We start from the raw sequence: 27,753 nt of genomic DNA on the forward strand, positions 1-27,753 counted from the left end.
CGAGCCCCGTGGCCGGCGAGGGCCTTTCTGTGCGGAGTTTGCATGTTCTCCCTGTGTCCGTGTGGGTTTCCTCCGGGTGCTCCGGTTTCCCCCACAGTCCAAAGACATGCAGGTTAGGTTAACTGGTCACTCTAAATTGACTGTAGGTGTGAATGTGAGTGTGAATGGTTGTCTGTGTCTATGTGTCAGCCCTGCGATGACCTGGCGACTTGTCCAGGGTGTACCCCGCCTTTCGCCCGTAGTCAGCTGGGATAGGCTCCAGCTTGCCTGCGACCCTGTAGAACAGGATAAAGCGGCTACAGATAATGAGATGAGATGAAAAGACACTTCATGTCTTAAAGTAATGATGGATGCCATTTCTCTTTACTTAGTTGAGCGGTTCTTGACATAATATAGATTACTACAGTTGCGGAATAGAGTTATTTACTGTATTGTTATTATTTAATATTTACTGTTTAATCTCAAACACATTAAGAAGGCAAGAAATTGCATTAATTAACTTTTGACGAGACACACCTATTAATTGAAAAGCATTCCAGGTGACTACCTCATGATGGTAGTTAAGATCATGTCAATAGTGTATAAAGCGTCATCGAGGTAAACGCTGGCTACTTTGAAGAATCTAAAGTATCAAACATATTTGGGTTTTTTTAGCACTTTTTTGTTTACCACATAATTCCATATATGTTCCAGATATTATTTCACAGTTGTGATGTCTTCAGTATTGTTCTATGATGTAGAAAAGAGTCAAAATACAGACAAAGCTATGAATGAGTAGGGGTGTACAAACTTTTGACTGGTACTGTATGCTAATATTACACTGAACTGAATATTTTTTTATTCTACAAAAATATAATGTTCACATCCAGTTATTGTGGCCTTAAACTCTGAAAATAATGTAAGCTAAAAAAATAATAATAATAAAATAAAAATTGTCAACTAGTTGCAGGCAATTTTTTAGTTTTGCTCAAATGAAAAAACATGATACAACATATAAAAACTTAGTTTTGGGGGAAAACATATTTTTTAAAAAATAATTAAAACATTCCTGCAAAACGTTGACAGTTTTATTTGTTTGATCCAAGCTTCACTTTTTTTTTCTTTCAGTGCACTTCCATTATAAGTGAGCTCTGAATAAAACAGATTCTTTTTTTTTTCGTTTTCTCTCAGTGCTGGGAAATATGTCACCATTGTTATCTGTGGTAATGGCACACACACACTCAAAAAGAACAAATAACTAGTTTGTAAAAATGCTTCATATTTGTAAGCTGATGTGTAAGTAGCTTTGAAGGGTGACATAATGAACAGAGTAAAGGAAATTTTATTGTCGTATTGTATTGTAGCAAATACAGCGGTGTCATCAAATAACGAGTCATTGTCTTAAGAATCAAAATTGTTTCATATCATAGCAGATTCATTAGCATTGCCGAATATCAATTGAATTCATATTACACCCTGACTAAAGGTGCAGTAGAAATTAGCTCGAATATTCCTTTTGCGCTCCTATTTTAGTATTAGGGTTAAAGCAGACAGTGTGGTTCCTTCATTGGAGTGCACTAGGCTTGTGAAATTGGTTTATAAACACATGAAGTGCATGAATAATAACAACCTTTATGCGCATGTTAATATTCTTCTCTGCTTATTCCATTCATTTAGCCAAGACAACAGTGTCACTGTTTATAACACGATTAACTGTTGACATTACAGCATTTATTAGCCTACATATAAATGACAATAGCTTACTGGACTGCATTAAAGCCAGGATTTAAACAGGACACATTTTATACGATGTTTCAGCAACCAGTCGTGTCCCAGTATAGATTTTTCAGTCCATAAAAGAGTGAACCAACTGGGATGTACTTTTGTGTGTAAATAAAGGGGACATGGGGTTAGCCTGCTGAACAACTCTCTGGGGGTTGGGATTATTCTGTAGATCTAATATCTGTGATAGACAGATTGCACCTCTCCGACCGTGAAGCCGGCCCTTCTCAGAGATCAAGTTACTTCCTCGATTATGTTTGAGTTTGTCTGCATGAAAAACTAATTCTGAGCAACTGTGTCAAATTGAGAACTGTTTTGAAAGTGTGTGTGTGTGTGTGTGTGTGTGTGTGAGAGAGATAGAGATGAGATTTAGCTAATGTACTGCAAATGTTGAAATGTTAGATAAATTTAATTTTTAAAAATGTAACATTCCTATCCTTCTTTATTTTGTTATATCCTTACTTCCTCTCTCTCTCTCTCTCTCTCTCTCTCTCTCTCTCTCTCTCCCTCTCACTAGCTCCTATCACGCAGGGAGCAGGGGTGAACTTCACCATGGCAGACATGCCCAGCCAGCCATATTACCATGACCTGAACTCAGTGAGCTTACACCGCTCCCTCTCCTCCCCTCCTGGCAGGTGAGCGCATATACACACACACACACACACACACTACAACTAATCCCCACATAAATCATTTAACTCTTTTATATTTACACACGTCCTTCTCAAAACACACAGAATTGATCGAGTGCTCCCTCACTCACGTCTGTATCATGTGTGCAGTAAACGACCTAAGACTGTTCCAGAGGACAGCATGGAGACGAGTCCCACAGGCCCGGACTTCTACTCTTCCCCTAGCTCACCAGTTAGCCGACCATGGCATGAGAGAGACCAAGGTGAGAAAGAGCTCAAGAGCTCAGAGTTTTAAAAATACAGATAATGAATTTGACTGGTTAGCTCATACAGATAAAACGGAATAAATTAATAGTTTTCATGCATTACTCTGTGTGTGTGTGTGTGTGTGTGTGTGTGTGTGTGTGTGTGTGTGTGTGTGTGTGTGTGTGTTCTCCCTGTGCCTGTGTGGGTTTCCTCTGGGTTCCAAAATGCATGAGTATATGCATTAGATCCTCTAAATTAAAATAAGTTGTAAATGTGTGAATGTGTGTGTGTGTGTGTGTGCGTGTGTGCATGGCGCTCTGTGTCCTATCCAGGGTGTATTCCCACCTCAAGCCCAGTGTCCCCTGACGGGAATAAATCAGATACTGAAAATGAATGAAATCAGGAGTCTTAAAAGCAACAAAAAGCATACTAAGAAAAAAAAAGCTTTATAATAAATAAAAGTATGTGTGTGTGCGCTTGTGTGTGCGTGTTATTTTGACATATTAACTACAGTATTTCTCTCTGAATGTATTTCAGCATTTTACTTTTATCCTTTTGTTCCTTTAAAAGATTTACAGTATTCCTCAGGCTAAGCACCTGCTTTTGCACTTACACGCATTATTTAATACTGAACTCTTGGCACTCTTGGCAGAAAACTCAACCACAATACTGCAGAAATATCTCAGAGTAAAACAAAACATCATCTACCCAGGGTACCTTTGTCAACCAATCACAACCAGCAGCTAGTGTTACACTGTTTAGTGTATAGTACAGCTCCGAGGTAGTTAATATTTTCCTCTAGTTAGTTTTGTAGAACTTAAAGGTCTAATATTGTAGTATAGCAAGTTATGGTAATTTACTGAAACTCATATTGAATGTAAGCAAATTGTTTCATAAGACCATTTCTCTTCCTCTATTCCTATGCAAGAAAAAAAAATGCATGCGTAATAAATCCGAGTAAACCGTCAAGAATTGGACTCCATCATCCAGGAGACATTTGATCATGTGACATCTCAATAAACATCTCAGCTCTTCCTTGGTTCAGGAATCATGTAGGAGGAAAAATTACGCGATCTTTGGATGAACTACAAATCAGCGTGTGACTACACGCAGATCATAAATACCATGTAGTGCCAGCAAGTCAAAAATATGCACGTTTGGCCTGTGTTCTTCCCACACAGAGGTCATCCAAAAAATTTAATTAAATTAAGCAATGGGCCGATTCATGATTTATGTTACAGCAATCTATGAGAAGATAAAGTGATGTTGCACTCTCTAACGCACCTTCTCATGCAGAACATTACTATTGCCTTTTTAAAAATAAATCTTATAGGCTACTTTTTTAAAATACAAAAATAACGGTTGGTTTTAGATTGGATTTTTATTGTAGTTTAGTATAGAATTTATGCAAAAGGTTTTAAATTCAAACTATTTTTATTTACTTTTGACATTTTAAAAATAGAGTTTTCCAGGTGATAGAGCTCAGCTAAGAAATTTGGAAAGAAGATGGAAAAAAATGTGTCTTCTAAATCCATTTTGTTTTAAAGCACTGAACAATCATTCAGATTTTGACAACTACATTTTTTCTGCAAAACTCATCTGTAAACCGTAAACTCACAGGTGGTCCTGAGGGGACTGTGGTGCCGTTTTGGCAGTTCCTGGGCTCTTTAACCTTCCCTTGGCCTGTCTCTGTTTGTCTGCTACATGAGGATATGAGGCAGTGTTATTTTCCTTCCCGAATCACAGTGAAGTGCAATGTTGATAAACTAGTTTTATCACCTTCCTTCGCAGCTCATTGAACCTGGTGAACTCCCAAATGCTCACTCGCACAGGTCGAAAACAAATCCTTCACCGTCAGCCTGTCTCAAAAGCATCGTACCCTCTGTGCTCCTTATAAATGCTGCTTTTGAAATGTTTCATACATCAGCCGTGCTTTGCAGCGCTCTGCTCTCCCAACGTTTCTCCCCTACTGAGGACTTGTTTGTTTTTGTTAGCAGTGATTTAAAACTCAGATAAGCCCACTGCTCTTGTGTTTTCACTTTCTCATAGCTACAAAAGGAAGACTAAGCCAAGCTGTACTATCGGACAGCTTGTAATTGAAAATGGATTCGATAGTGTGCGTATGTGTTTACTTACGGTGCTAAAAGTGCTCAAAAGTACAGCTAAATTAAGAAGCATGTTTTAAGGTTTGCACTTTCCTACTTTGCATGTGTTCATCTTCAAGGTCCTTGTCCAAGCAGATCAAGTGTTAAGATCGGGGTAGATTAAGATAAAGCCATGAGGGTCGGGGTTGTTTTGTCATAGTACCACTCGAATAAATGTGGTTTTACGTGTATGTGTGTGTGCATATTAGCAACAGAAATCAAAGTGCAAAAAGCTCCAGTTGTCTGATTTTTGGTAACAGTTCAAGATGGTTCTATTAATGGGGTTCTATTAATCTATTCCTTTTTTTTCATTGTTTTTCACTGATACAGTATATGGTCAAAGGTATGTGGACACCTGACAATTACACCAACATATTGTTTGTGCTTGTTGAACATGCCATTCCACCCCATTTGCCGTTATAATAACTTCCGCGCTTCTGGAAAGGTTTTCCACGAGATTTTGGAGTGTTGGTGCTTTGGAGCATTTGCCCATTATTGAGGTCAGACACTTATGTTGGGTGAGGAAGTCTGGGGTTCAGTCAGCATTCCAATTCATCCTAAAGGTGTTAAGTGGGGTTGAGGTCAGGGCCACTCATGTTCTTCATTCCAACATTGACAAACCATGCCTTCATGGAGCTTGCTTTGTGCACAGGGGCATTATCATGCTGGAACATGTTTGGGCCTCTTATTTACAGTGAAGGGAAACTGTAAAGCTATAGCATACAAAGAGATTCTCTATAATTGTGTGCTTCCAACTTTGAGGCAGCAGTTTGGGGAAGAGCCACATATTGGTGTGATGGTCCACAAACATTTGGCCATATAGCATGATGTTCTTCAAATATTGATTTTGTAATATTTTCCTTAGTAATGGTTTGAAATCAGTTAATTAATTACTTAAATCGGATTTTTGTTGAAATTTAAAACCTCATGGACATTGTAACTTTTGATCAGTAACATTCAGCTATTCCAGTCAACTCTTAAATTAACACAAAATTTTACTATAACTGCAAGTTTCATTGGCTCCTGTCTGGACATGGTTTTGAATGTGCAGTGAAAAAGCAGTTTCTCAAAGCATGGTGAACTCATGAGTGCTCATGAAGTTCTCTTTAGTAATGTTGTCCTGAGTTGAGGAAGCTGACCTCTAACCCCTTTGTGTTCAGTTTGCTTTTTGCATGGCTTGGTAATTGATTGGCCATTCAGAAGTGGGAGGTGGGGCTGACTGACTTCACTGTGGCGTGTGGCAGCAGTTAAACTTGACCCAACCTCTTAGTGACTGTGTTAGGGGTCAAAGCCAGGCTGTGACCTCAGGGGTTAGGTGTGACACATGACCCGGGCACTCAGGGGGATCAGTGAGAGGTGGATGGGTGTGGGGCTCACAGAGAGAGAGAGAGAAACTATGTGATAGGATCAGATGCAAGAATGGCAGGTGTGTGTGTGTGTGTGTGTGTGTGTGTGTGTGTGTGTGTGTGTGTGTGTGTGTGTGTGTGTAAGAGAACAAGATGCAAGAAGAGACAGGAAAAGAGAGGCAGACAGGTGCAGCAGCGTCTGTTTGAACTTGTCCCTTGACGACTGACAGGTGGCCAGCATGTGGGAGAGAAAAACTGACAGAGAGACAAGGAAAGAAAGAGTATTGCAAGCCCCAAAAATGAAAGTGTGTGTGTGTCTGTGCGTGCATGCGTGCGTGCATGTGTGTGTGTGTGTGTGTGTGTGTGTGTGTTAGCCTGCAGCTCTTCTCTGACAGATTAGCTACTCATCTATGTTTCCTTTGTTTTTAAATAGGTTTGTTTCCTTCATTGAGTTAGCATCCTACTGACGTGAACTTGCTTAGTGGTAGACAGTGAGAGGGGGATAGTGGAGGGGTGGAGAGAGGAATTATGGAGTGGAGAGGGGGATAATGGAGGAATGGAGAGGGGGATAATGGAGGAGTGGAAGGGGGATAGTAGAGGGATGGAGAGAGGGGAAGAGTGGAGGAGTGGAAGACTGGAGGGGGGATACTGGAGAGGGTGATAGTGGAGGACTGGAGGGGGGATACTGGAGGAGTGGGGTATAGTGGAGAAGGGGATAGTGGAGGACTGGAGAGGGGATATTGGAGGAGTGGGGATAGTGGAGAAGGGGATAGTGGAGGATTGGAAGGGGGAATAGTGGGGAGGGGGATAGTGGAGGACTGGAGGGGGGATAGTGGAGGACTGGAGGGGGGATAGTGGAGGACTGGAAGGGGGAATAGTGGAGGACTGGAGAGGGGAATAGTGCAGAGGGGGATAGTGGAGGACTGGAGGAGGGTAGTGAAGGACTGGAGGGGGGATATTGGAGGAGTGGGGATTGTGGAGAAGGGGATAGTGGAGGACTAGAGGGGGAAATAGTGTGGAGTGGGATAGTGGAGGTCTGGAGGGGGGAATAGTGGGGAGGGGGATAGTGGAGGACTGGAGGGGGAAATAATGGGGAGGGGAATAGTGGAGGACTGGAGAGGGGAATAGTGCGGAGGGGGATAGTGGAGGACTGGAGGGTTAATAGTGGAGGACTGGAGGGGGGAATAGTGGGGAGGGGGATAGTGGAGGACTGGAGGGGGGATAGTGGAGGACTGGAAGGGGGAATAGTGGGGAGGGGGATAGTAGAGGACTGGAGGGGGATAGTGGAGGACTGGAAGGGGGAATAGTAGAGGACTGGAGAGGGGAATAGTGCAGAGGGGGATAGTGAAGGACTGGAGAGGGTAATAGTGGAGGACTGGAGAAGGGGATAATGGAGGACTGGAGGGGGGATAGTGGAGGACTGGAGAGGGGAATAGTGCGGAGGGGGATAGTGGAGGACTGGAGGGGGTAATAGTGGAGGACTGGAGAAGGGGATAATGGAGGCCTGGAGGGGGGAATAGTGGAGGACTGGAGAGGGGAATAGTGCGGAGGGGGATAGTGGAGGACTGGAGAAGGGGATAGTGGAGGACTGGAGAGGAGGATACTGGAGGGAGAATAGTGGAGGACTGGAGGGGGGAGGGGGGAATAGTGGGGAGGGGGATAGTGGAGGACTGGAGAGGGGGATAGGAGAGGACTTGAGGGGGGATAGTGGAGAATATGGAGGGGGATAGTGGAGGACTGGAGGGGAGGATACTAGAGGGGGGTAGTGGAGGACTGGAGAGAGGGAGAGTGGAGAACATGGACGGGGATAGTGGAGGACTTGAGGGGAGGATACTGGAGGGGGATAGTGGAGGACTGGAGAGGCAGTAGTGGGGAACATGAACAGGGGATAGTGGACAGGGTGATAGTGGAGAACTGGAGGGGGGATAGTGGAGAAGGGGACAGTGGAGAACTGGAGAGGATGGTAGTGGAGGACTGGAGGGTGGATACTGGAGGGGGATAGTGGAGAGGGGGATAGTGGAGGACTGGAGGGGGATAGTGGAGGAGGAGTATAGTGGAGGACTGGAGGGAGTTGTGGGTAGGGGGATAGTGGAGGAGGACTGGAGGGAATTATGGGGAAGGGGATAGTGGAGGAGGACTGGAGGGGAGATAGTAGAGGACTGGAAGGGGTAGTGGAGAAGGGGATAGTCGAGGACTGGAGGGGGATAGTGGAGAGGATGATAGTGGAGGACTGCAGGGAGGATAGTGGAGAGGATGATAGTGGAGGACTGGAGGAGGGATAGTGGAGGACTGGAGGGGGAATAGTGGAGGACTGGAGGGGAGGTTGTGGAGAGGGGGATAGTGGAGAATGGGATAGTGGAGGACTGGAGGGGGGATAGTGGAGAGGGGGATAGTGGAGGACTGGAGGGGGGATAGTGGAGAGGGGATAGTGGAGGACTGGAGGGGGGATAGTGGAGAGGGGGATAGTGGAGGACTGGAGGGGAGATAGTGGAGAGGGGATGGAGGACTGGAGGGGGGATAGTGGAGAGGGGGATAGTGGAGGACTGGAGGGGGGATAGTGGAGAGGGGATAGTGGAGGACTGGATGGGGTGATAGTGGAGAGGGGATAGTGGAGAAGGCAATAGTGGAGGACTGGAGGTGGGATAGTGGAGAGGGGGATAGTGGAGGACTGGAGGGAAGATAGTGGAGAGGGGATAGTGGAGGACTGGAGGGGGGATAGTGGAGAGGGGATAATGGAAGAATGGAGGGGGGATAGTGGAGAAGGGGATAGTGGAGGACTGGAGGGGATAGTGGAGAGGGGGACAGTGGAGGACTGGAGGGGGTTGTGAGGAGGGGATAGTGGAGGAGGACTGAAGGGGAGATAGTAGAGGACTGGAGAGAGTAGTGGAGAAAGGGACAGTGGAGGACTGGAGAGGGGGATAGCGGAGAGGGGGATAATGGAAGAAGGAAAGCATGTTTAGTACAGAGCTCATGAGAAAGAGAGAATTTAGTGCCTTCATAAGACAGGAAGGTTTGATATTAAAGCCATATGAGGCCATGACAGAAGCAGAACAGCTCAGCCAAGACTGTACACACACACACACACACACACTTCATTTGCTTCTCCGAATGTAAACTTTGTGAAATGACTTTGACGTTGTTTGGCCTCCTCCCTGACAATTCACAATCCCCTCCATCCTCTCTCTCTCTCTGTCTCTCTCTCTCTCTCTCTCTCTCATATGAAGTTAACACTCAGGGAAAAGTTTGATAACAAACAGCTGTTTTCAATGTGGGGAAAATGTTTTCCAATAAAGTTTTCTGTCCCCACATACATGTAGACAGTTACACTATTTGGTCAAAAGTATATGGACACCTAATCATGAGGCTCCTCTTTTTGAACATCATATTCAAGTTGCAGCCAGAAGAGCACTAGTGACGTCAGATGCTGATGGTGTATGCGAGGAGGACTGGTGTGCAGTCAGTGTTCTAGTTCATCCTAAAGATTTTCAGTGGGGTTGAGGTCAGGGCTCTATACAGTTCACTCGAATTCTTCCACACCATTCTTGGCAAACCATATTGGCATGGAATTTGCTTTGTGCACAGGGGCATTGTCATACTAGAACGTGTTTGGGCCTCTCAGTTCCAGTGAAGGAAATTCTTACTAAAGCTACAGCATGCAAAGACATTCCATATAGTTGTGTGGTTCCAACTTTGTGGCAAAAGTTTTGGGAACAACCACATATGGATTCTGATGGTCAGTTGTCCACAAACTTTTGGTCATATAGTGCAGTTGTGGGCAACATGGCAGAAAATATCATATCAAGATACTTACATTTACCGTACATTTATTTTTATATTTACAGCATTTAGCAGATGGCCTTGTCCAGAGTGACTTACAATTCATGTTATAATTCACATCTTCATACTGAAGATCTTTCTATGATATGATCTGACAAGCAGCATAATATAGCAGTTTGCTAATAACAGTGACCAAATATTCCTCACAACTGCTATGTGCTGAATTCTACCATGTTCAGGAAGTGTAAGACCAAAACTCCAATGTCTCTCTCTCTCACACACACACACACACACACACACACACACACACACACACACACACACGTGTCCTGAGGGTTGAAGCAGAGATGTTATAAGGGAGGAGACGTCCCACGTAAAGAATCCTGAATAGAAATCTATGGAAAAGTCCATGACGCCAAAGATGGTAGTTGTATGCGCATATCCCGCCCCTTCCCCCAATCGTCTGCCAAACTGGGAAACATATTAAGCCAATCGTGTTGTTGCACTGACGCAAGTGCATAGTTGTGCATGTGTAGTAGAAGTATAGCGACCTTGTGGCAACCTTGTGCATGCATGGTAAAAGTATAAGCTTTGGAGAAAAAAGCTTTTTAAACCTTATTTTAGGGAAAAGTCACCAAACTTTTTAAGTGGTTTTTATCAGATTTGACTGGTGATTGTATACATGCAGTTTTTATGTCCCGGTATCCATTGAAAGTGCGGTTATGGCTCTGTCCCCATTCATTTAGACAGCGGCCTGATCTTGTTATCCAAAAATAACTGCCTGGGCGCATTACCAAGATGGCTGCCGGGTGGCGAGACTTGCCTTTAAGGATTTTGGATGAAGTTATTCTACAGTTGAGAGTGTGATTACATAATTAAATGAAATACAAGGTCAATCTATCCTTGCAAAATTCTAATACAGTCATCTTTCCGTTTACTGTGGAAGTCTATTGAAAGAAAACCTGCTTTGTCTGTAGAGTTCACACACACACACACACACACACACACACACACACACACACACACACACACACACACTCTCTCTCTCTCTCTCTCTCTCTCTCTAGAGAGAGAGAGAGAGAGGAATTTCCCCACATTCCACTGCCTTTTGTCTTCATATAGCCAAGATCATTTGCCTAGACACTAAAAAGAAGGAAAAGCATGGTGTGTGTGTCTTGAAACCTTTACTGCCACTTTATGCAAGAGAACCTACCCCAAAGTTATGTCTTCTTAACACACACACACACACACACACACACACACACACACACACACACACACACAGTTAACAAACAACAGTGAACCACAAATTTACATGCATCATTAGTTTCCTACTCTTTTCTCTCTTTCATTTTTTTCCATCACCTCGTCTCTTCACTTCACTTTTCCAAAGATCCACCCAGAGACATTTTCATGAGCAAAAGCAGCATCTTCTGCACAAACACAGACTTAGACAGGAAATTTTCCATAATCTCTAGAGCCTATATGCAAAGATTTTTTTTTTGTTCCTGCTGGAACAAAGTGACCCAGATGAATTGCTGTCATGGTGATGAGCAAAGATAAAGAGCAAAGAAAGAGAATGTGATTGCTGAAAGTTCAGTCTGGTTCACGAGTTATACCTTCTGTAAAACGAGCTTGCTCGCTCTTTATTAAAGGTTCACGAAGGGCACATTCAGGGCTGTAGTAAAGCCTGGATTTATAGCTGCTTCTAAATGTGATTGGTCCAGTGGATTTGTGCCAGAATCACATTCCATTCACTTCTGTCCTGATTAGGATTGCAAGCATGAGTCGGCAAAATCAATGACGTCAATTATAAAAAATCGCCAATGTACGTTTTCATTGCCAAAACGTCACCCAAGTTAAAAAATGCTCTGGAATGCAAAAGTGCACAGGCTGTTAAATTTAGAGGAAGTGGACGAGACGATGCACACACACACACACACACACACACACACCAGAAGTGTCATTTTATTGGCTACATCTAACAAAAGATAGAAAACAATAGAAAAATATGATCAATTTAAAGATAATATTTAGCTGCAGTCCTACATTTTGTTTGGATTGAACTGACTTTTTTAAATTCACCTCCTAACCCTTCATAACTATGTGTCTCTTCCATAGCTGAGATTTCCTCTCCCACTATGAAGAAGGCGGAGAAACCGCTGTTTAGCCCCACCTCTCCACAAGACTCCTCCCCCCGCCTGACTACATTTCCCCAGCATCATCACCCAAGCCTGACTAGTAGCGTGGGTCACAGTGGTAGGTTTCCACCTAAGCACATTACACACCACAACATACACTCTTACATGCTTAATCAAGAACATCCATCCATCCATTATCTGTAGCCGCTTATCCTGTCCTACAGGGTCACAGGCAAGCTGGAGCCTATCCCAGCTAACTACGGGTGAAAGGCGGGGTACACCCTGGACAAGTCGCCAGGTCATCGCAGGGCTGACACATAGACACAGACAACCATTCACACTCACACCTATGGTCAATTTAGAGTCACCAGTTAACCTAACCTGCATGTCTTTGGACTGTGGGGGAAACCGGAGCACCCAGAGGAAACCCACGTGGACACGGGGAGAACATGCAAACACCGCACAGAAAGGCCCTCGTTGGCTGCTGGGCTTGAACCCAGGACCTTCTTGCTGTGAGGCGACAGTGCTAACCACTACACCACCGTGCCGCCCCCAGTCAAGAACATATTCTTGATAAAGCTATTAAAAAAGAATGTTGTCTCATCATTGGACATCATACTGAGTGGTACATGCACTGAAATGTCCCAGTGTGGTTATAGGAAATATAAGCAGACTTTGAATGCATCTCGACGAATCAGATTAGTGGAGCGGAACGAATTGTTATATAAATCACAATATATCGGTTTTTAGTAAAGTGCCAAACTGTGATGGCAAAAAGAATAATTAATATATTTTTAAATAGCTTCTGGAAGTGTGCATAACTTGACAAGAAAAAGGAGGAAGAATGAAAGGAATGGTACAATAACAACAACAATAATAATAATAAAGGATGCACTAGAAGTACATAAGCCATGACTGATTAACAGTCACTCTGTATACACTACCAGTCAAAAGGTTGGACATGTACTTTTAACTAGGGCTGTCAAACGATTAAAAAATTTAATCGCGATTAATCTCAGAATTTCATATAGTTAATCGCGATTAATCGCATTTTTTAAAATCTATGTAAATGAGTAAGGCTTTTAAAGTGAAATGTTACAATTAAAATGGTGAACACATTTTATGCTAAAAGTACTTGTTAAAAACTGCTGGGACAAGAGAAATGGTAAGGGAGTTTATTCACTCACATACTAGGCAGTACTGAACATACAAAACACAAAATTGGATTTTGTGATGGATTAGGGAGCTGTAGTCTCAAATATAAAACATGTAGTCACATACTACTGTGTCTCAGTTCAGACATGTGTGACAAAAAAATAAATAAAAATGAAATAAAACTTCAATTGTGCTGGAGTTGTATTCAGTCACAGTCTATAGGACTTCACAGTACTGTGCAAACAAAAATAAATTGCATTTGGACTTCAATAAAGACATTTAGTGTCATATCACAGTGCTACAGCATACTGAAATCTCACTTTACAAAAGTATTTTAGAACTGTAAAGTGCATACCAAAACCAACTCAATCATACTCTTCTTTTGAAATGAAACTTCCCGTTTAACAGACCTTTCTCCATCACTCACACTTACTCTTACTGATCAGTCCCCCCAGGATTTCTCGGGCCTATTTTGTGATTGTTGCGGGCTAAAATGTCTGATGTTGCGGGGGTTTTTCCAAAAAATTGCGATGAAAGTTGCGGTGTTTTTTAGGTTTTTGTTGCGATTACATTGCGGGAGGAAGTGAAAGTTGCGAGAAATTGTTGCGATTTTCTCTTTTTGTGATTAAAATTGAGTGATATGTTAAATATTAAGTTATTACTGAAAAACTATTGATTAAAAAAACAGACACTGAGAAATGGTCCTATAAACAACTTTACCAATATAAAAGATTACCAGGACTACAAAAATGCAGAAAAATAGGCTTTACTTATCCAAATGCACCTGTTGGTTCAAAAGTTAAAGTGCAGAGAACCTCACAGCACAACATGAAGTTACCTTAAAATATAATATAAATGCCTCAGCTTTCATGCAAGAAAAAAAACTATTAATACTAGTACTGTGTGCAGGCAGTCTCTCCTGAAGACTAAATTAAACAATAATTATAAACTAATAAAATAAATGGCTCAGGCTTCATAGAAGAAAAAAAACAATTTGAATAGAATCTCACAGTATGATGCTGAAGCTGCCTAAACAATGGAAAATAAAATACCATTTTGGCAAAAATGTTGGCATCCATTAATTTCTTGTATTAAGTAAAAAAATATGTAAAGTGCACACAGTCCTTCACTGTAAACACAACACACTTTCAGTAACAGAATTTAAGCCTACATAAACACTGACTCGCACATGCAGTGTTGCCAGATACTGCTGACGTTTTCCAGCCCAAAATATGTTCAAAATGCATTTGAAACCGCCCAATCTGGCAACACTGCGCACATACTGCTTCTCTTGAACGTATACACGGAAGTAAGGCGGAAGGTAGTTTGTCGACGTCACCTCAAGACGACGCCAACGATTGGTCAAATTTGCAGGAAAGTTGCGGTGATTGGATATAATTGCAACACCGCCCTGAATTCGCGGGGATTGGTTGAATTTGCGTTGAAGTTGCAAATCGCAACATCGCGAAGTCCTGGAGGGTCTGATTGAAGCAGCGCACGACAAGCCTCAACATGAACTACGGGTGACTCGCAGGGCCAAATTAGAATTTGAGTTAACGCCACTATTTTTTTTAATCGCGATAAATTGAGATCGCGTTAATGCGTTATTATCGCGTTAACTTCGACAGCCCTACTTTTAACAGAATGTTTTTACTTCAAGTATTTTTACTTAAAATTTCATTTTCTCCTCAAACAAGAAATATTTTAGAACTTAGGAGAAGCACTGAGGAGCTCGTCTTATTCGGAAACGTTAAGAAAAGGCTCCTGGGTGAACCTCCTCATCAAGCTGGTTGAGAAAATGCTAAAATCAAACAAAGGGAATACTGTTAAGAATTTATAATATAAAATAGTTTTAATTTGTTTGGCACTTTTCTTGGTCACGTGCATTGTTCCTTGTGTTACTTCATATTATTACAAAGCTTATTTGAATACTCGATTCTGATTGGTCAATTACAGCATTCTACAGTCTGTTATTTCTGTATAACAGACCGATGCTGTGGATCACATCATTAGCAGAAGCAATGTAATCATTTTTAAAAATATATTTTAATATCAAATTATTGATATCTTTATTAAGTAATCATGTAATAAGTGGGAAACTGTACAGTGAGCCGGTCATAATCACAAAATAACCCCCTTCAGGGACTTTCTAGATCCGTCCTCTGCATGTCGGAGTCCTACATCACCTTACTGGGGTTTATTTTGCAATAATGACTGGCTCACTCTATATGATCCCTTATGTGTTAATAACTTCATTATAATTCTTAAATAGTAGAAAATAGTTTTTAAAAAAAGAAGAAAGCCTTTATTTTACTATGAGTAGGTGTGTCCAAACTGTTAACTGCTCATGCAGAGTTTACAAAATATGACATACAGTTATGAGTAATAAACATATCAAAAATTTTGGATCCAAACTTTGAACCAACTATGAAGAACAGGCTTTATTTGATTGTAAAAATGAAATCAAATTTTGAGACATTATTAAAGGGAAAAAAAATCCACACAGGATTACATCATTCTTCACTCACATAAAAACGACAGATTTTTTTTCTTGTTTTTCTTTACCGAACGCATTAGCCATGATATCAAATAACGCAGAAAATCCTGCTAATTAATTAAATACCAGATGTTCAAATCTGACAACCCTGTGTGTACACTGGCATAAAAAATTACCTTTGAAATTAATATGGCATCACAACAAATAACACAATTAGACAAAACAGGATTCATATCATTTTTATTTTATATCAGGAGTTCTCGGTTTTAAATATTCTACAGCAAATAAAATGAACTAAAACTTTATCAAACTTGATCACAGTTTCACACCGAACTAGATGAGTATAGAGAAAGTCTGGTAGTAATGTGTGTGTGTGTGTGTGTGTGTGTACAGTGATCTCGACGAGGAGTCCTCCCCCTCACTCTCCACTACAGTTTTCAGCTCCTGCCATTCTTCCTCCTGCTCCATCGCCCTACTTCTCCCATCCCACCATCCGTTACCCTCCGCACCTCAACCCAGCCGACTCGCTCAAGAACTACGTTCAGCCTTACGATCCATCCAGCCCTCAGAGCAGCCAGGTGAGCGCGACTTGCCAACACACACAACCAACATGCCATTGTGTGGAAGGTTTAGGAACTCTGATCATATCCATGACTGTGTGTAGGTGTACAGAAGAATGTCTACTTTCCTTCCACACATCAAGGCACAAAAACAGTAACAGAATAACACGCATTAACAAGTTTAGTTCACACAAGTCCAAAATTGCGCAAACTTCTTACTTCACATCACGTAGTAGCATGTGTGTGACACATTTACAAGTTAAGGCTGGTTCATTTCTTCCAGCTAGTCTTTAAAACGAAACGAGCTGGTCATTATTCAACTGTCAAAACTTTGTTCAGGATTTATCAAGTTGTTCCCTTGCTTTCTGCCTTTTCTCCAACTTGCTCTTTCATCCTGCGTCTGTTTTTCTCCTCGTGTGTATTTCTTTCTCCCCCTCAGTATTACTCCCTCTGAGTCGGGCTTGAGTTTGATTAACGGGACGCATTATTTTGGTACAGTAATTGACCCAGTTTAGCTAAAATCATTAGAGCTTTGCTCTGTTGGCTCCTCTCACCCAGCTCGAAAGCAGAGAGCCAGGCAGAGCGGCGACCCCAGGAATGCCACAGTAACAGCATTTACTGGGATAGATGAAGAGAGGAGGGGAGGAGGGCATCAACAAAAGCCAGTCAATAAACGCTTGAACCAAGAAAGCCAGTGCTCATTGATTTAATTCACATAAGAGCACTCGGCTTTGCAAGTTTACCCTTTGAAGTTAGTACTGTGGTACCTTTAGAGTTTTAACACTTTATTTATAAAATGAAACTCAATACATAGTTAAAAGGTTCAAAACTTAAACATTTATTAACGATTTTTGAAATTGTATTCAATATGAGGTTAGTACAACAAAATTCTTAAAGTGCCATTCCACCATTGGATGTATTCTTTGGCATAAAATACAATATATTTTATGACAACATGACTAGACAGAGAAATCTTTTAGCTTCAAAACGATATATCAAACATAATTTTTTGACAACAACAAGTATATTAATTTTGCGACCAAAGTCACCTACCCTTTTAATTTCCGTGCGGTAGTGAAACGTGATGTCATCGGCAGGTTCCCCTTCTTGTGTACCACGTGTCGGTCTATTTTTAGACCAGGAAACCCCCAAAGTGAGAGAGTCATTTCTCCTCGTATATGGGGGCCAAAAAAATTGCGAAAAATTTTGAGTTAATCTTTCAGTTAGCTAGATTTATTGGTATTAGCTAGATTTATTGGTATTATTTTTATCGCGTTCTATCCGCCATTGCTGATAATCTGTGCCACGTCACACGTCACGTGGTACACAAGAAGGGGAACCTGCCGATGACATCACGCGCGGAAATTAAAAGGGTAGGTGACTTTGGTCGCAAAATTAATATACTTGTCGTTGTCAAAAAATTATGTTTGATATATCATTTTGAAGCTAAAAGATTTCTCTATCTAGTGATATCATTTATATATGTTGTCAAAATATATTGTATTTTATGCCAAAGAATACATCCAATGGTGGAATGGCACTTTAACTTCTTTAACTCCTGGACCTTTTATACCTTACAGTATATCTTAAACCACATTGTTTAGTAAATACCATCAATTATTTCATAAATACATTAAATATGATATGAAAGTCCTGTAGTAGTTACAAGAGTGAGGAATGTACCTGTTTCTGCAGCCATGTCTTGGGAGATTATAAGTTGAACGAATTTATATAAAATGAGTTATTGTTTTTCTGTTATTGTGGGTTGTTTAGACAATGCCATAGTGAAGCTCTGGCCTGCGTCCTGCCTGCTGCTGCACTTACCCTAACTCCCCTCTGACGACTGACGGACTGACTGACTCTCGCTGAATCTCATCCGAAACCACTTTTTATGTTGCCAAGCAACTCAGCCAGCCTCAGTCAATCTTAATTATATTCACAAAATCCCATAAAAAAGTCGATTTGTCCAAACATTTTCTTAAGGGAAATTTATACTCCCTCGCTTTCAATGTGACACTGTTGGGATTTGACAGTTACCTTCTTTCCCCCTGTGTGTAAATTAATTTTGATAGCACCGTTTTATGATTCTTGAAACTGGAGTAGGTGTGGAAAGTCCAAAAAAAGGATCTGATTCATTTAGCGTCGTAAATCTGTTCAAAGCATCCATTTTGGTCAGGGTAGAATGAACAGGACTGTGGCACCTTGCTCACTACTTGGCCAAAGTCCAGCAAAATCACAGCTTATAACAGTTTCGGGTCACAGGAGTATCCAGGCCACCATGTATCCACGAACCTCCTTCGAAAACTTTAACTTTAGTATTAATTGCCGTCTGATAGACACTCCAAAATTCTTCTTGCGTGAACAGAAATACAGCATTACTAACAGTTAAACAAATGCAGATACGTATGAGACCATAACACATTGAGATGCTCATTCAGAACTCAAGAAAAATCAAATGAAATGAAATACTTGATGCTTCTATTTCTAGTTTGGGTAATGGGGTTTCTCTGGTTTCTACCCTGTGATGTCAGAGTTATATATCCACATCGAGTGAACTGTAGACAAATGGTTGTGAGGCTGGGCGAGGTAGAGCACATGGGGGCTGTTACTAGGGAGAAAACGGCGGGAAACGATAAAGGTCATAAATATTTGGCGTTGCCGGGGTCCGGCGCTCGGCGGGGGGAGCTCACTCTGCAAATAATAAATGGTGAATATAATTGGGTGGACGGGGGCCAGGATGTTTTTATGCTTGCTTTAACGCAGATTATATTACACCCTAATTAAACATTCTATTCACACGGGGGAACCCCACCGTCCCCATTCTCTTTCATAAAGGCCCGGTTGAGGTTTGAACTTAGAGCCCCGCAAAGTGAGTTCTGTAGCGTCTGTCTCCAGCAGTCGAGTCTCCTCCTGCCTCTTACTCTCTGTTGCCTGTGTTCTCTCTCTCTCTTTCTGTTCTGTCTGCACTATTAATAATTGAGATTGTTGCTTAGAAAACCTGCACAAAACAAACTTTTATGTATTTTTTTTCTTTCTGGAAAATGGATGGAGTTTTATATTGTTGTGAAATAGGGTTGGGTTTTTTTTTGTGAAACATAAGTCTCTGATGTACCCCGTGATTAATTTTTTTTGTGTGTGATGTGTGTGTGTGTGTGGTGTGGCAGCCGAACAGCAGTGGTCAGGTAGTGGGGAAAGTTCCAGGCCACTTCACCCCGGTGCTAACACCATCTCCCCACCATGGAGCAGTTAGACCCGTCTCTCTCTCCATGCCTGACACCAAGCCAATCACCACATCCTCGGAGGGTGAGTGCACCCACACACACACCCACACACTACTGTAATTTGTTTTCAGATGGATCACATTGAAGCATTTGTTTTGCTTGAACATGTCTGCATCATTGTTAATGTGTTTGTGTTTATGCGTGTTTGTGTTTTTAGGTTATTCAGCCCCTGGCACCCCTACCGCTAACCGTTTTGTAGGACTGAGCCCTAGAGACCCAGCCTTCCTCCACCAGCAACAGGTGAGATGCTACTCATCCCTCTCTCCTTTCCCTCCCTCTGTTTCCCCTCTCCCTGTGCTTTTCTCTCAGCTCTTTCCAAATCCCCACCCAGCTGTTCAAGTCTCACTACAGGTATCAGAACAGACAGACAGACCAGTAATGCTGCAAATCAGACATGTCTCCTGTCTCTCGTTCTCTCTTCTCCCTGTTTCTCTTTCACCCACATACGCAGGAAGTGTTCCTGCGATTGAGTGTGCTGGAGCACCCTGACTTCTGGATTGCAAATAATAATAATAATAATAATAATAATAATAATAATAATAATAATAATAATAATGTTTTGTTTATTTTTTTCCAAATTGGCACTAATCTAATCACATTTGATGTCTGCATTTGTGGTTGCCATGCAGTCACGCAATGTCAAAGTCAACTAGGTACAGTACGCGGTAATTGCCTGAGCGAATCACAACCATAATGTCAGAAAAGAAAATCTCTGATTTTTTTTCAAGAGCTCCATCCAAGTTAAATTACAGAAGACATAGCACGTAATGTTCTACCACACATTACGTGTGCTTCTGAAGCTACCATTTCCCCCGATATAAAACGTCTCCCTGCTTTTTCTTTTCGCACTCTTATTTCAAATTATTATTTGATGGAATATCTGAAGGGGGCGGCATGGTGGTGTAGTGGTTAGCACTGTCACCTCACAGCAGGAAGGTCCGGGTTCGAGCCCAGTGGGCGGCGAGCGCCTTTCTGTGTGGAGTTTGCATGTTCTCCCCGTGTCCACGTGGGTTTCCTCCGGGTGCTCCAGTTTCCCCCACAGTCCAAAGACATGCAGGTTAGGTTAACTGGTGGCTCTAAATTGACCGTAGGTGTGAATGTGAGTGTGAATGGTTGTCTGTGTCGATGTGTCAGCCCTGTGATGACCTGGCGACTTGTCCCCGCCTTTCGCCCGTAGTCAGCTGGGATAGGCTCCAGCTTGCCTGCAACCCTGTAGAACGGGATAAGCAGCTACAGACAATGGATGGATGGATGGATGGATGGAATATCTGAAGGCTTCCTTAGTTTAGCCCAGTAGAGTTCTCATTGATACACATTTTCTAGGAAATTATTTCATGTTGCTTCCTGAGTGTTTTACTCTTTGTCACAAGTTTGCTCCCAAATTTCCTGTTTAGTTTTCCCCGGTTACCACACGCCTTGCTTCTAGTGATCTTGTAATCATGGTGACATTCTCAGTGTAGGCCGGAGTCGGAGACAGATACGCATCCATTTTCTGTGAGAAGCAATTTAAATTCTCACTTAAACTTCAAGTAACCACCAGAGATAGATTTAATCGGTCCAACATTATCATAATACAACATGGTGTAGTGCAGCGTTTCTCAACCTTTTTTCAGTCACGACACCCTTCAGAAGTATGCAAATTCTCAAGGCACCCCCATATAAAATATACGCAGTCACGCTGACCATACGCTGACCCCGGCAGTGACGTTGTGACATGGGAAAGGGGGCCGTGAGACAAATTTTGATGATGCATGAGGCGGCGATGATCTGCATTAGTGTAACTATCGTTTTTTGGAATTTTAATTTATTTCAATGTTAGAATATATAATTTTTTGATGGCACCCCAACGAAGCCAGACGGCACCCCAGGGTGCCGCGGCAGCCCGGTTGAGAAAGGCTGGTGTAGTGTGTATCTCAGATTCAGAACACAAAAAACAAAAAAAACCCCATAATTTTAGCATCTTTTTGGAGTGCTGTATGGAAATGCTGGTGTTCGAACTTCACGTATGATTTTCAAGTCATGGCAATTTTTAAAAATTGTTTTGGTTTAGTTTTCTCCCACAATGAATTTATTCACATTAATAGATTTTTCTTATGGATTTAAAATGTTACTGCAGTAATGTTTACTCTTTTTTAACCATTGAACAGAAAAGTGGTGTATTTAATGTCAACTGGTTTGGCTTATATGACGTTAAGCAAAGTGGTCGTATAGTGTTATAAAAGTAGAAACAGTTCTGTGTGTGTGTATGTGTGTGTGGGTGGGTGTGTGTGGCAGTTCTGTTCAGCGGGAAAGGCCCGGTTCGAGGCTAGAGTTTTCCACTCTCCTCTAATTGAATTCATCTGCACGCGGCTTCATAATAATTAGTGGTTTTCTCCTGCCTTGCTCCTGAGTTAGAGTAATGGCAAGCCTTTGCTTTTATTGCTCTCTGGTTTGGCAGAGCTGGACAAAGACTGAGACATGTGCTGCTCCGCACCACAGATGTACCGTAAAGCTTAGAGCTTTTTAAAAGACGGAGAAAGTTTTGCTCATTGATAGATTTTTCATATCCCAGGGTATAGCCCATGAAACCTCTCTTCTCTTGTCATGCCACAATTATCGTAAGTGTTAACATGTTTTAATTCTGCCAAAGCTTGGACCATTATAGATAATTACATGTGGATGAAAAGAATGTTGAAGTAGAGGTCACACTTTTATGGTTAAAAGATAGATGGCTAGATTAAACGACAGAGACAGACCCATAGAGAAAGAAGGATTGAGGTATGTACGCATGGTTGGAAGAATGTGTCATTTTTTAGTGCTAGGATCTCATGCATGCCAATGTGCAGTGGTTCTGCTAGTGTTTACATGTTTTACCGCCTGAGCCACACACTTAATGTCTTTTGTTTCAACCACAATACACTGAATAAGGATAAGTGCCACAAAAAGACAAGGTAATATATCAGCCATTCATTGTGTTTATGTAGACCGGAGCTTTTATGTGCTCCTGCATAGTGATTTGTATCGTGCAGGCCTGACCCATGTCGGACCTGTGGCTTTTGAGGCACCTAGCAGGGTAAATAACATCTCCAGTATACTCTAGCCTTTATGCAGGGTGATTTATCATAGGTTATAATGAGTTGTATTGACACCTGCATTCCCCTGCCGGGCCTTTGTTGGCCGTGTGGTGTAACACGGGGGCCGTATGCATTACAGTCGTCACCGGGGAGTCACCTTACAGCCGTACAGCCGGCCCTTCCCAGCATGCCGTGGGGCTTGGCACTCCCTGTAGCCCTGTCTGCAACCTGAGAATGAGTGTCTAGACTCCAGACGCTCGGCAGGGCCCACTCACTGTGCTGATGCTCGTTCCTCTCTGTTTTCTCTTTATCTCTCACGCCGGTGCTCCTGTTTATGCTTTCTTTCCATTCTTTGTCCTTTGTCTTTCCGCTTCTCACTCTTTCTCTCATTCGCTTTTAGTATCTTTTTTCCCATGTCTCAGTTTCCGCATTCTGTTGTTTTTTTTCTTCTCCATCTCCCTACCCTTGACTTGTTAACCCCCAATTAGCCATTAAATAGACTGCAGATGGAGGTGTTAGTGTTCAGATTCTTATCCGTAAAAAAAAAAAAAACGACTAGAGAGTAGATACATGTGTAGATACAGGGTGAGCGTGCATGCACATATTGTCTTTCCTGTTGCTGATGTGACAACTGTTTGAGCAGCGCTCATTTGCAATAATTATCTGCATACACAAGGGTCTTATAGTAGCAGTAGGGTATTCTAGCTTTTCTTCCCAGCGTACATGAGCTTTACTCCGTGGACAGTCCCGACTCACAATTTACATGACTTTTCAAAAAAAACAAAACACTGTTTCTTAAAATATAAATTTGAATCTTGGTTGTGAAAACTACAGAGTTGTTCAATTAGATCCAGTTTTCAAAACCATATAGTCATATTTTTTTCATTATGCTAACAAAACATTCGTGCCGGAATTACATTTTTTATTTTAAACTCTTTTTTAAGTACCAGCACTTTCAAATCACTGTGGTTGGAATTATCAGTAGTTAGTAACTGGCAATTAGACACTTTATTGAACTGTTGTATAAAAGCAATATTACACTCGCAATCTCATCTCATCTCATCTCATCTCATTATCTCTAGCCGCTTTATCCTGTCCTACAGGGTCGCAGGCAAGCTGGAGCCTATCCCAGCTGACTACAGGCGAGAGGCGGGGTACACCCTGGACAAGTCGCCAGGTCATCACAGGGCTGACACATAGACACAGACAACCATTCACACTCACATTCACACCTACGGTCAATTTAGAGTCACCAGTTAACCTAACCTGCATGTCTTTGGACTGTGCAGCACCCGAAGGAAACCCACGCGGACATGGGGAGAACATGCAAACTCCGCACAGAAAGGCCCTCGCCGGCCACGGGGCTCGAACCCAGACCTTCTTGCTGTGAGGCGACAGCGCTAACCACTACACCACCGTGCCCCCCTTACACTCGCAATCATGTGGCAAATAATTACCTGTGGCACTCGCGGCCGTGTGATACTGCACAACAGCAATCTTTCTCCTGTGATATTGCTTTTATACAACAGTTCTCTAAACAATGAATTATTATCACGTAACTGATATTTTGGACGCAATATGGCCAAATATTTTGTTTATTTTTGTCCCATCAATGAAAATATTTTCCAAAGAATCCAACGATGGATTGTGTTTTGCCATGCAACGTACAGACTGACTGACGTGCATAGTAAGTGTAGTAACAGTTTCAGTGTAATGATCCGTTGCTGGAATTGGAATTTTCTGTCACGCAGACAAGCAGAGTGATACACGCAGTGAAATGTACCAGTCCTATTGTATTAAATATCAGCACTCTTGGAATGCTACTTGTCCAATCAAATTAGTGGACCTGAGCTAACTGTTGTATAATCTGTATTATTGTACATACAGGATACTTTTTAGATGGAATAAAAACATGTATTCTATTCCCTTCAAGTGGGTTTCATTGATTTGGTTTGACAGCATCCAATATTGTTAGCATATCACTTATCCTACGTGTATTACATCACTCTACCCAACGGAGAATGAGCGTTGAATATGGTTTACGATATCGTATGGTTGTCAAGACAACATGACGTCACACGTTAGAGACGTAAAACTTCCGCACAAGCAAGCGACTGTGACAATTTGTAAACAAACATGGCCACTGGGTTTGTTTAATTAAATATGGAAGATTTTGAGAGAATTTTGAAAGAAAAAGGCGCATTGAATACCTGAAAGGAATGTATAATAATAATAATAATAATAATAATAATAATAATAATATTGGCTGGCTTTTTTCGTGGTCTATCAGATATATTCCATTCAGCTAGCATGATATTGAACGAGTCTTCATGCTAGCTGAATGGAATATATCTGATAGACCACGAAAAAAGCCAGCCAGTATTATTTAAATATTTGACCAGTCTCAGTTGTGAATATGATATAAACGTGGCAGTGTCTTATTTTATTAAAGTATCAAGCATCTTTAATGACATTTTTTGCATACTTCCTTTTTATAGTCCTCCAACACAGTCATACACAGTCTTTTTTAAGTTTGCACAACTCTGGCCATGTGGCCAATTACACTACCTCTATAAAATTGTTCAGATTAAATCAAAACTGTCTACAGTATAATTATAATGTCCATTCCATAAAAACAGCTCTTTTAATGTTTTACAAACTCAAAACAACAATAGGTTAATCCATGTATATGATGCCTCAAGCATCTCATCCTCTCATCTCATTATCTCTAGCCGCTTTATCCTGTTCTACAGGGTCGCAGGCAAGCTGGAGTCTATCCCAGCTGACTACGGGTGAAAGGCGGGGTACACCCTGGACAAGTCACCAGGTCATCACAGGGCTGACACATAGACACAGACAACCATTCACACTCACACCTACGGTTAATTTAGAATCACCAGTTAACCTAACCTGCATGTCTTTGGACTGTGGGGGAAACCGGAGCACCCGGAGGAAACCCACGCGGACACGGGGAGAACATGCAAACTCCACACAGAAAGGCCCTCGCTGGCCACGGGGCTCGAACCCGGACCTTCTTGCTGTGAGGCGACAGTGCTAACCACTACACCACCGTGCCCTGCCTCAAGCATATTATAAGATATAGGTCAGGGATGCTGTATTTGTCTAAAATTTGACATATGATATAGATCTAGAGGATTAAACACAGATTTTAAATGGATGTGCGGTTGGAAGTGCAGCTATTAGGGCTAATGGCCACTTTCTCGTGATAAGCCCTTAAACACTGCTTGTGTAATCCATCCAGAGTGAAGAGCAAGGGTCATGACCTTAATACCATGATACCACAAGCGGAATTTGTGTTTCCTTGGACAGATCTGACTTTCATGCTGTGATTAATAAACTGAAATAGATGCTCTTACAGAGATTCAGGACTGGATTCGAGTTTGTGTGGACAATTAACTATATGCACACAGACAAAATAGGTTGAGTGAATACACTGACAGACATGCAGGCAGATGGTGATAGTGTGCGAGTGTTACAATGGCATCGTTGTTCCACTAGGCCCATTTGGAGCTCGCTTCTCACCCATGTACACTTGGGGAAAATAACAGGTGAATTCACATATGTAAGTAGCAGCGCACATACACACAGAGAAACCCAAACACCTGCTCCTGACTGAGGCCCCTGTGTAAAGCGCTCATCAAAACACCAGCGAGGAAAAGATTTCATTATCCGCTCTCCCTAAGGGCATCTAACCCTTCTTTTTCTCGCACTCGCTCTCTTTTCAATCCCAGGAGAAAGCCGTAGTCTCACTTCTGGGACTGATCGCTGATCAAAATTGTTTGGTTTTATCAAATGTTAGCACGCTTATCCAGTCCCCACACACAGCTGTTCATTAGCGCTAACTTGGCTGAGATGCACCTCTATGATCTGGCGCTGCTATGGACAGATGGCACCTACAACTCCAGAAGCATCTACGAGAAGCTTACTAGCTCCTAATTGATGACCCGACGCTGCATGTTTGGTCCGTGCTGTTGTTATTTACTTGACGCTGACATATCAGGTGAAATTTGATCAAGCTGCACCTCTGTGAGTAAGATAAGCTTCGGTGTCAGTTCAGCATGAGTACTTTTGCAGGCATATAATTACATTTTGGAAGAATAAGCCTTGAAAAAATAAGGTTTTTCCTGTTTCAGGTGTCCAGTGGAAACTTCTGCATTGTCAGTATAGATCATATGAGTTGTTTTGATGACAGTAACAGGCTCCCTGTTCTTTTCCTCTATTTATTTTTGTTTAGTTGTTGAGGTGCAGTTTAGAGAAAAGTCCTCATGTGAACTCTTTTCTAGGACAGACGTCCTTGAACTTCAGTTTATGTATCCACACTAATTACTGCACTTGTGGTTCCTTTTCAGCACATATTGTGTGTGTGTGTTTTTTAATGTGTGTGTGTGTGTGTGTGTGTGTGTGTGTGTGTGTGTGTGTGTGTGTTGGGGGGGGTCTTGCCAAAACAGGACGAAGGAATGCCTGCCACTGTAACTGTCTGATAGCTGACCTCGACTTCGCCCAAAGCCATTGTTTTCTGGCTTTAACACAAATACACACACACACACACACACACACACACACACACACACACACACACACACAAACTTGTGCGGGGAAGTAAATTTGGCAGCTCTACTGATGGAGGTGGATATCCGCACACTAACAGTGTGAAACTGAGTCACTCGAGTTCTGGAGGGGGAAAAAAAAAAAAAAACTTCCTCTGTCCCATCATACACTATGCTCTATTTATTACAAGCTCAACTAAATACATGTAATTCAGTACAGTTTCAGGGCAAACGAACATTTCTACTTCAGCCTTAATATGCCTGAAACCCTTTTCTCTGGATTTTTTTTTTCATTTCTAATACAGTACCAGACCAAAGTTTGGACACACATTCTAATTCAATTGTTTTTTAAAATGAATAAAGACACTTCATGTCTTAAAGTAATGATGGATGTCGTTTCTCTTTACTTAGTTGAGCGCTTCTTGACATATTATGGATTACTACAGCTGTGTAATAGAGCTATTCACAGTATGTTTATTATTTACTATTTACCGTTTGATCTCAGACACATGAAGAAGGCAAGAAATTGCACTAATTAACTTTTGACGAGACACATCTGTTAATTGAAAAGCATTCCAGGTGACTACCTCAT

At 41.8% G+C, this 27,753-nt stretch overlaps 1 protein-coding gene across 10 annotated transcripts in view; it reads left to right on the forward strand.

Moving 5' to 3' along the window:
* Nucleotides 1–27,753, forward strand: part of LOC132894551 (nuclear factor 1 B-type-like) — a 134,755-nt gene that overhangs the window by 63,459 nt on the left and 43,543 nt on the right. For 8 of the 10 annotated variants that reach the window (XM_060934545.1, XM_060934619.1, XM_060934535.1 and 5 more), the window contains exons 5-10: nt 2,279–2,396; nt 2,544–2,656; nt 12,028–12,165; nt 16,093–16,277; nt 19,424–19,562; nt 19,698–19,780. In XM_060934545.1, coding sequence (XP_060790528.1) covers nt 2,279–2,396; nt 2,544–2,656; nt 12,028–12,165; nt 16,093–16,277; nt 19,424–19,562; nt 19,698–19,780 — 776 coding nt within the window. Of the gene's footprint in view, nt 1–2,278; nt 2,397–2,543; nt 2,657–2,971; nt 3,114–12,027; nt 12,166–16,092; nt 16,278–19,423; nt 19,563–19,697; nt 19,781–27,062; nt 27,413–27,753 lie in introns of those variants that run through there. The other 2 variants (XM_060934599.1, XM_060934608.1) reach the window with 2 other exon arrangements.

Source organism: Neoarius graeffei, chromosome 1 (assembly GCF_027579695.1).
Source record: "Neoarius graeffei isolate fNeoGra1 chromosome 1, fNeoGra1.pri, whole genome shotgun sequence".
NCBI lineage: Eukaryota > Metazoa > Chordata > Actinopteri > Siluriformes > Ariidae > Neoarius > Neoarius graeffei.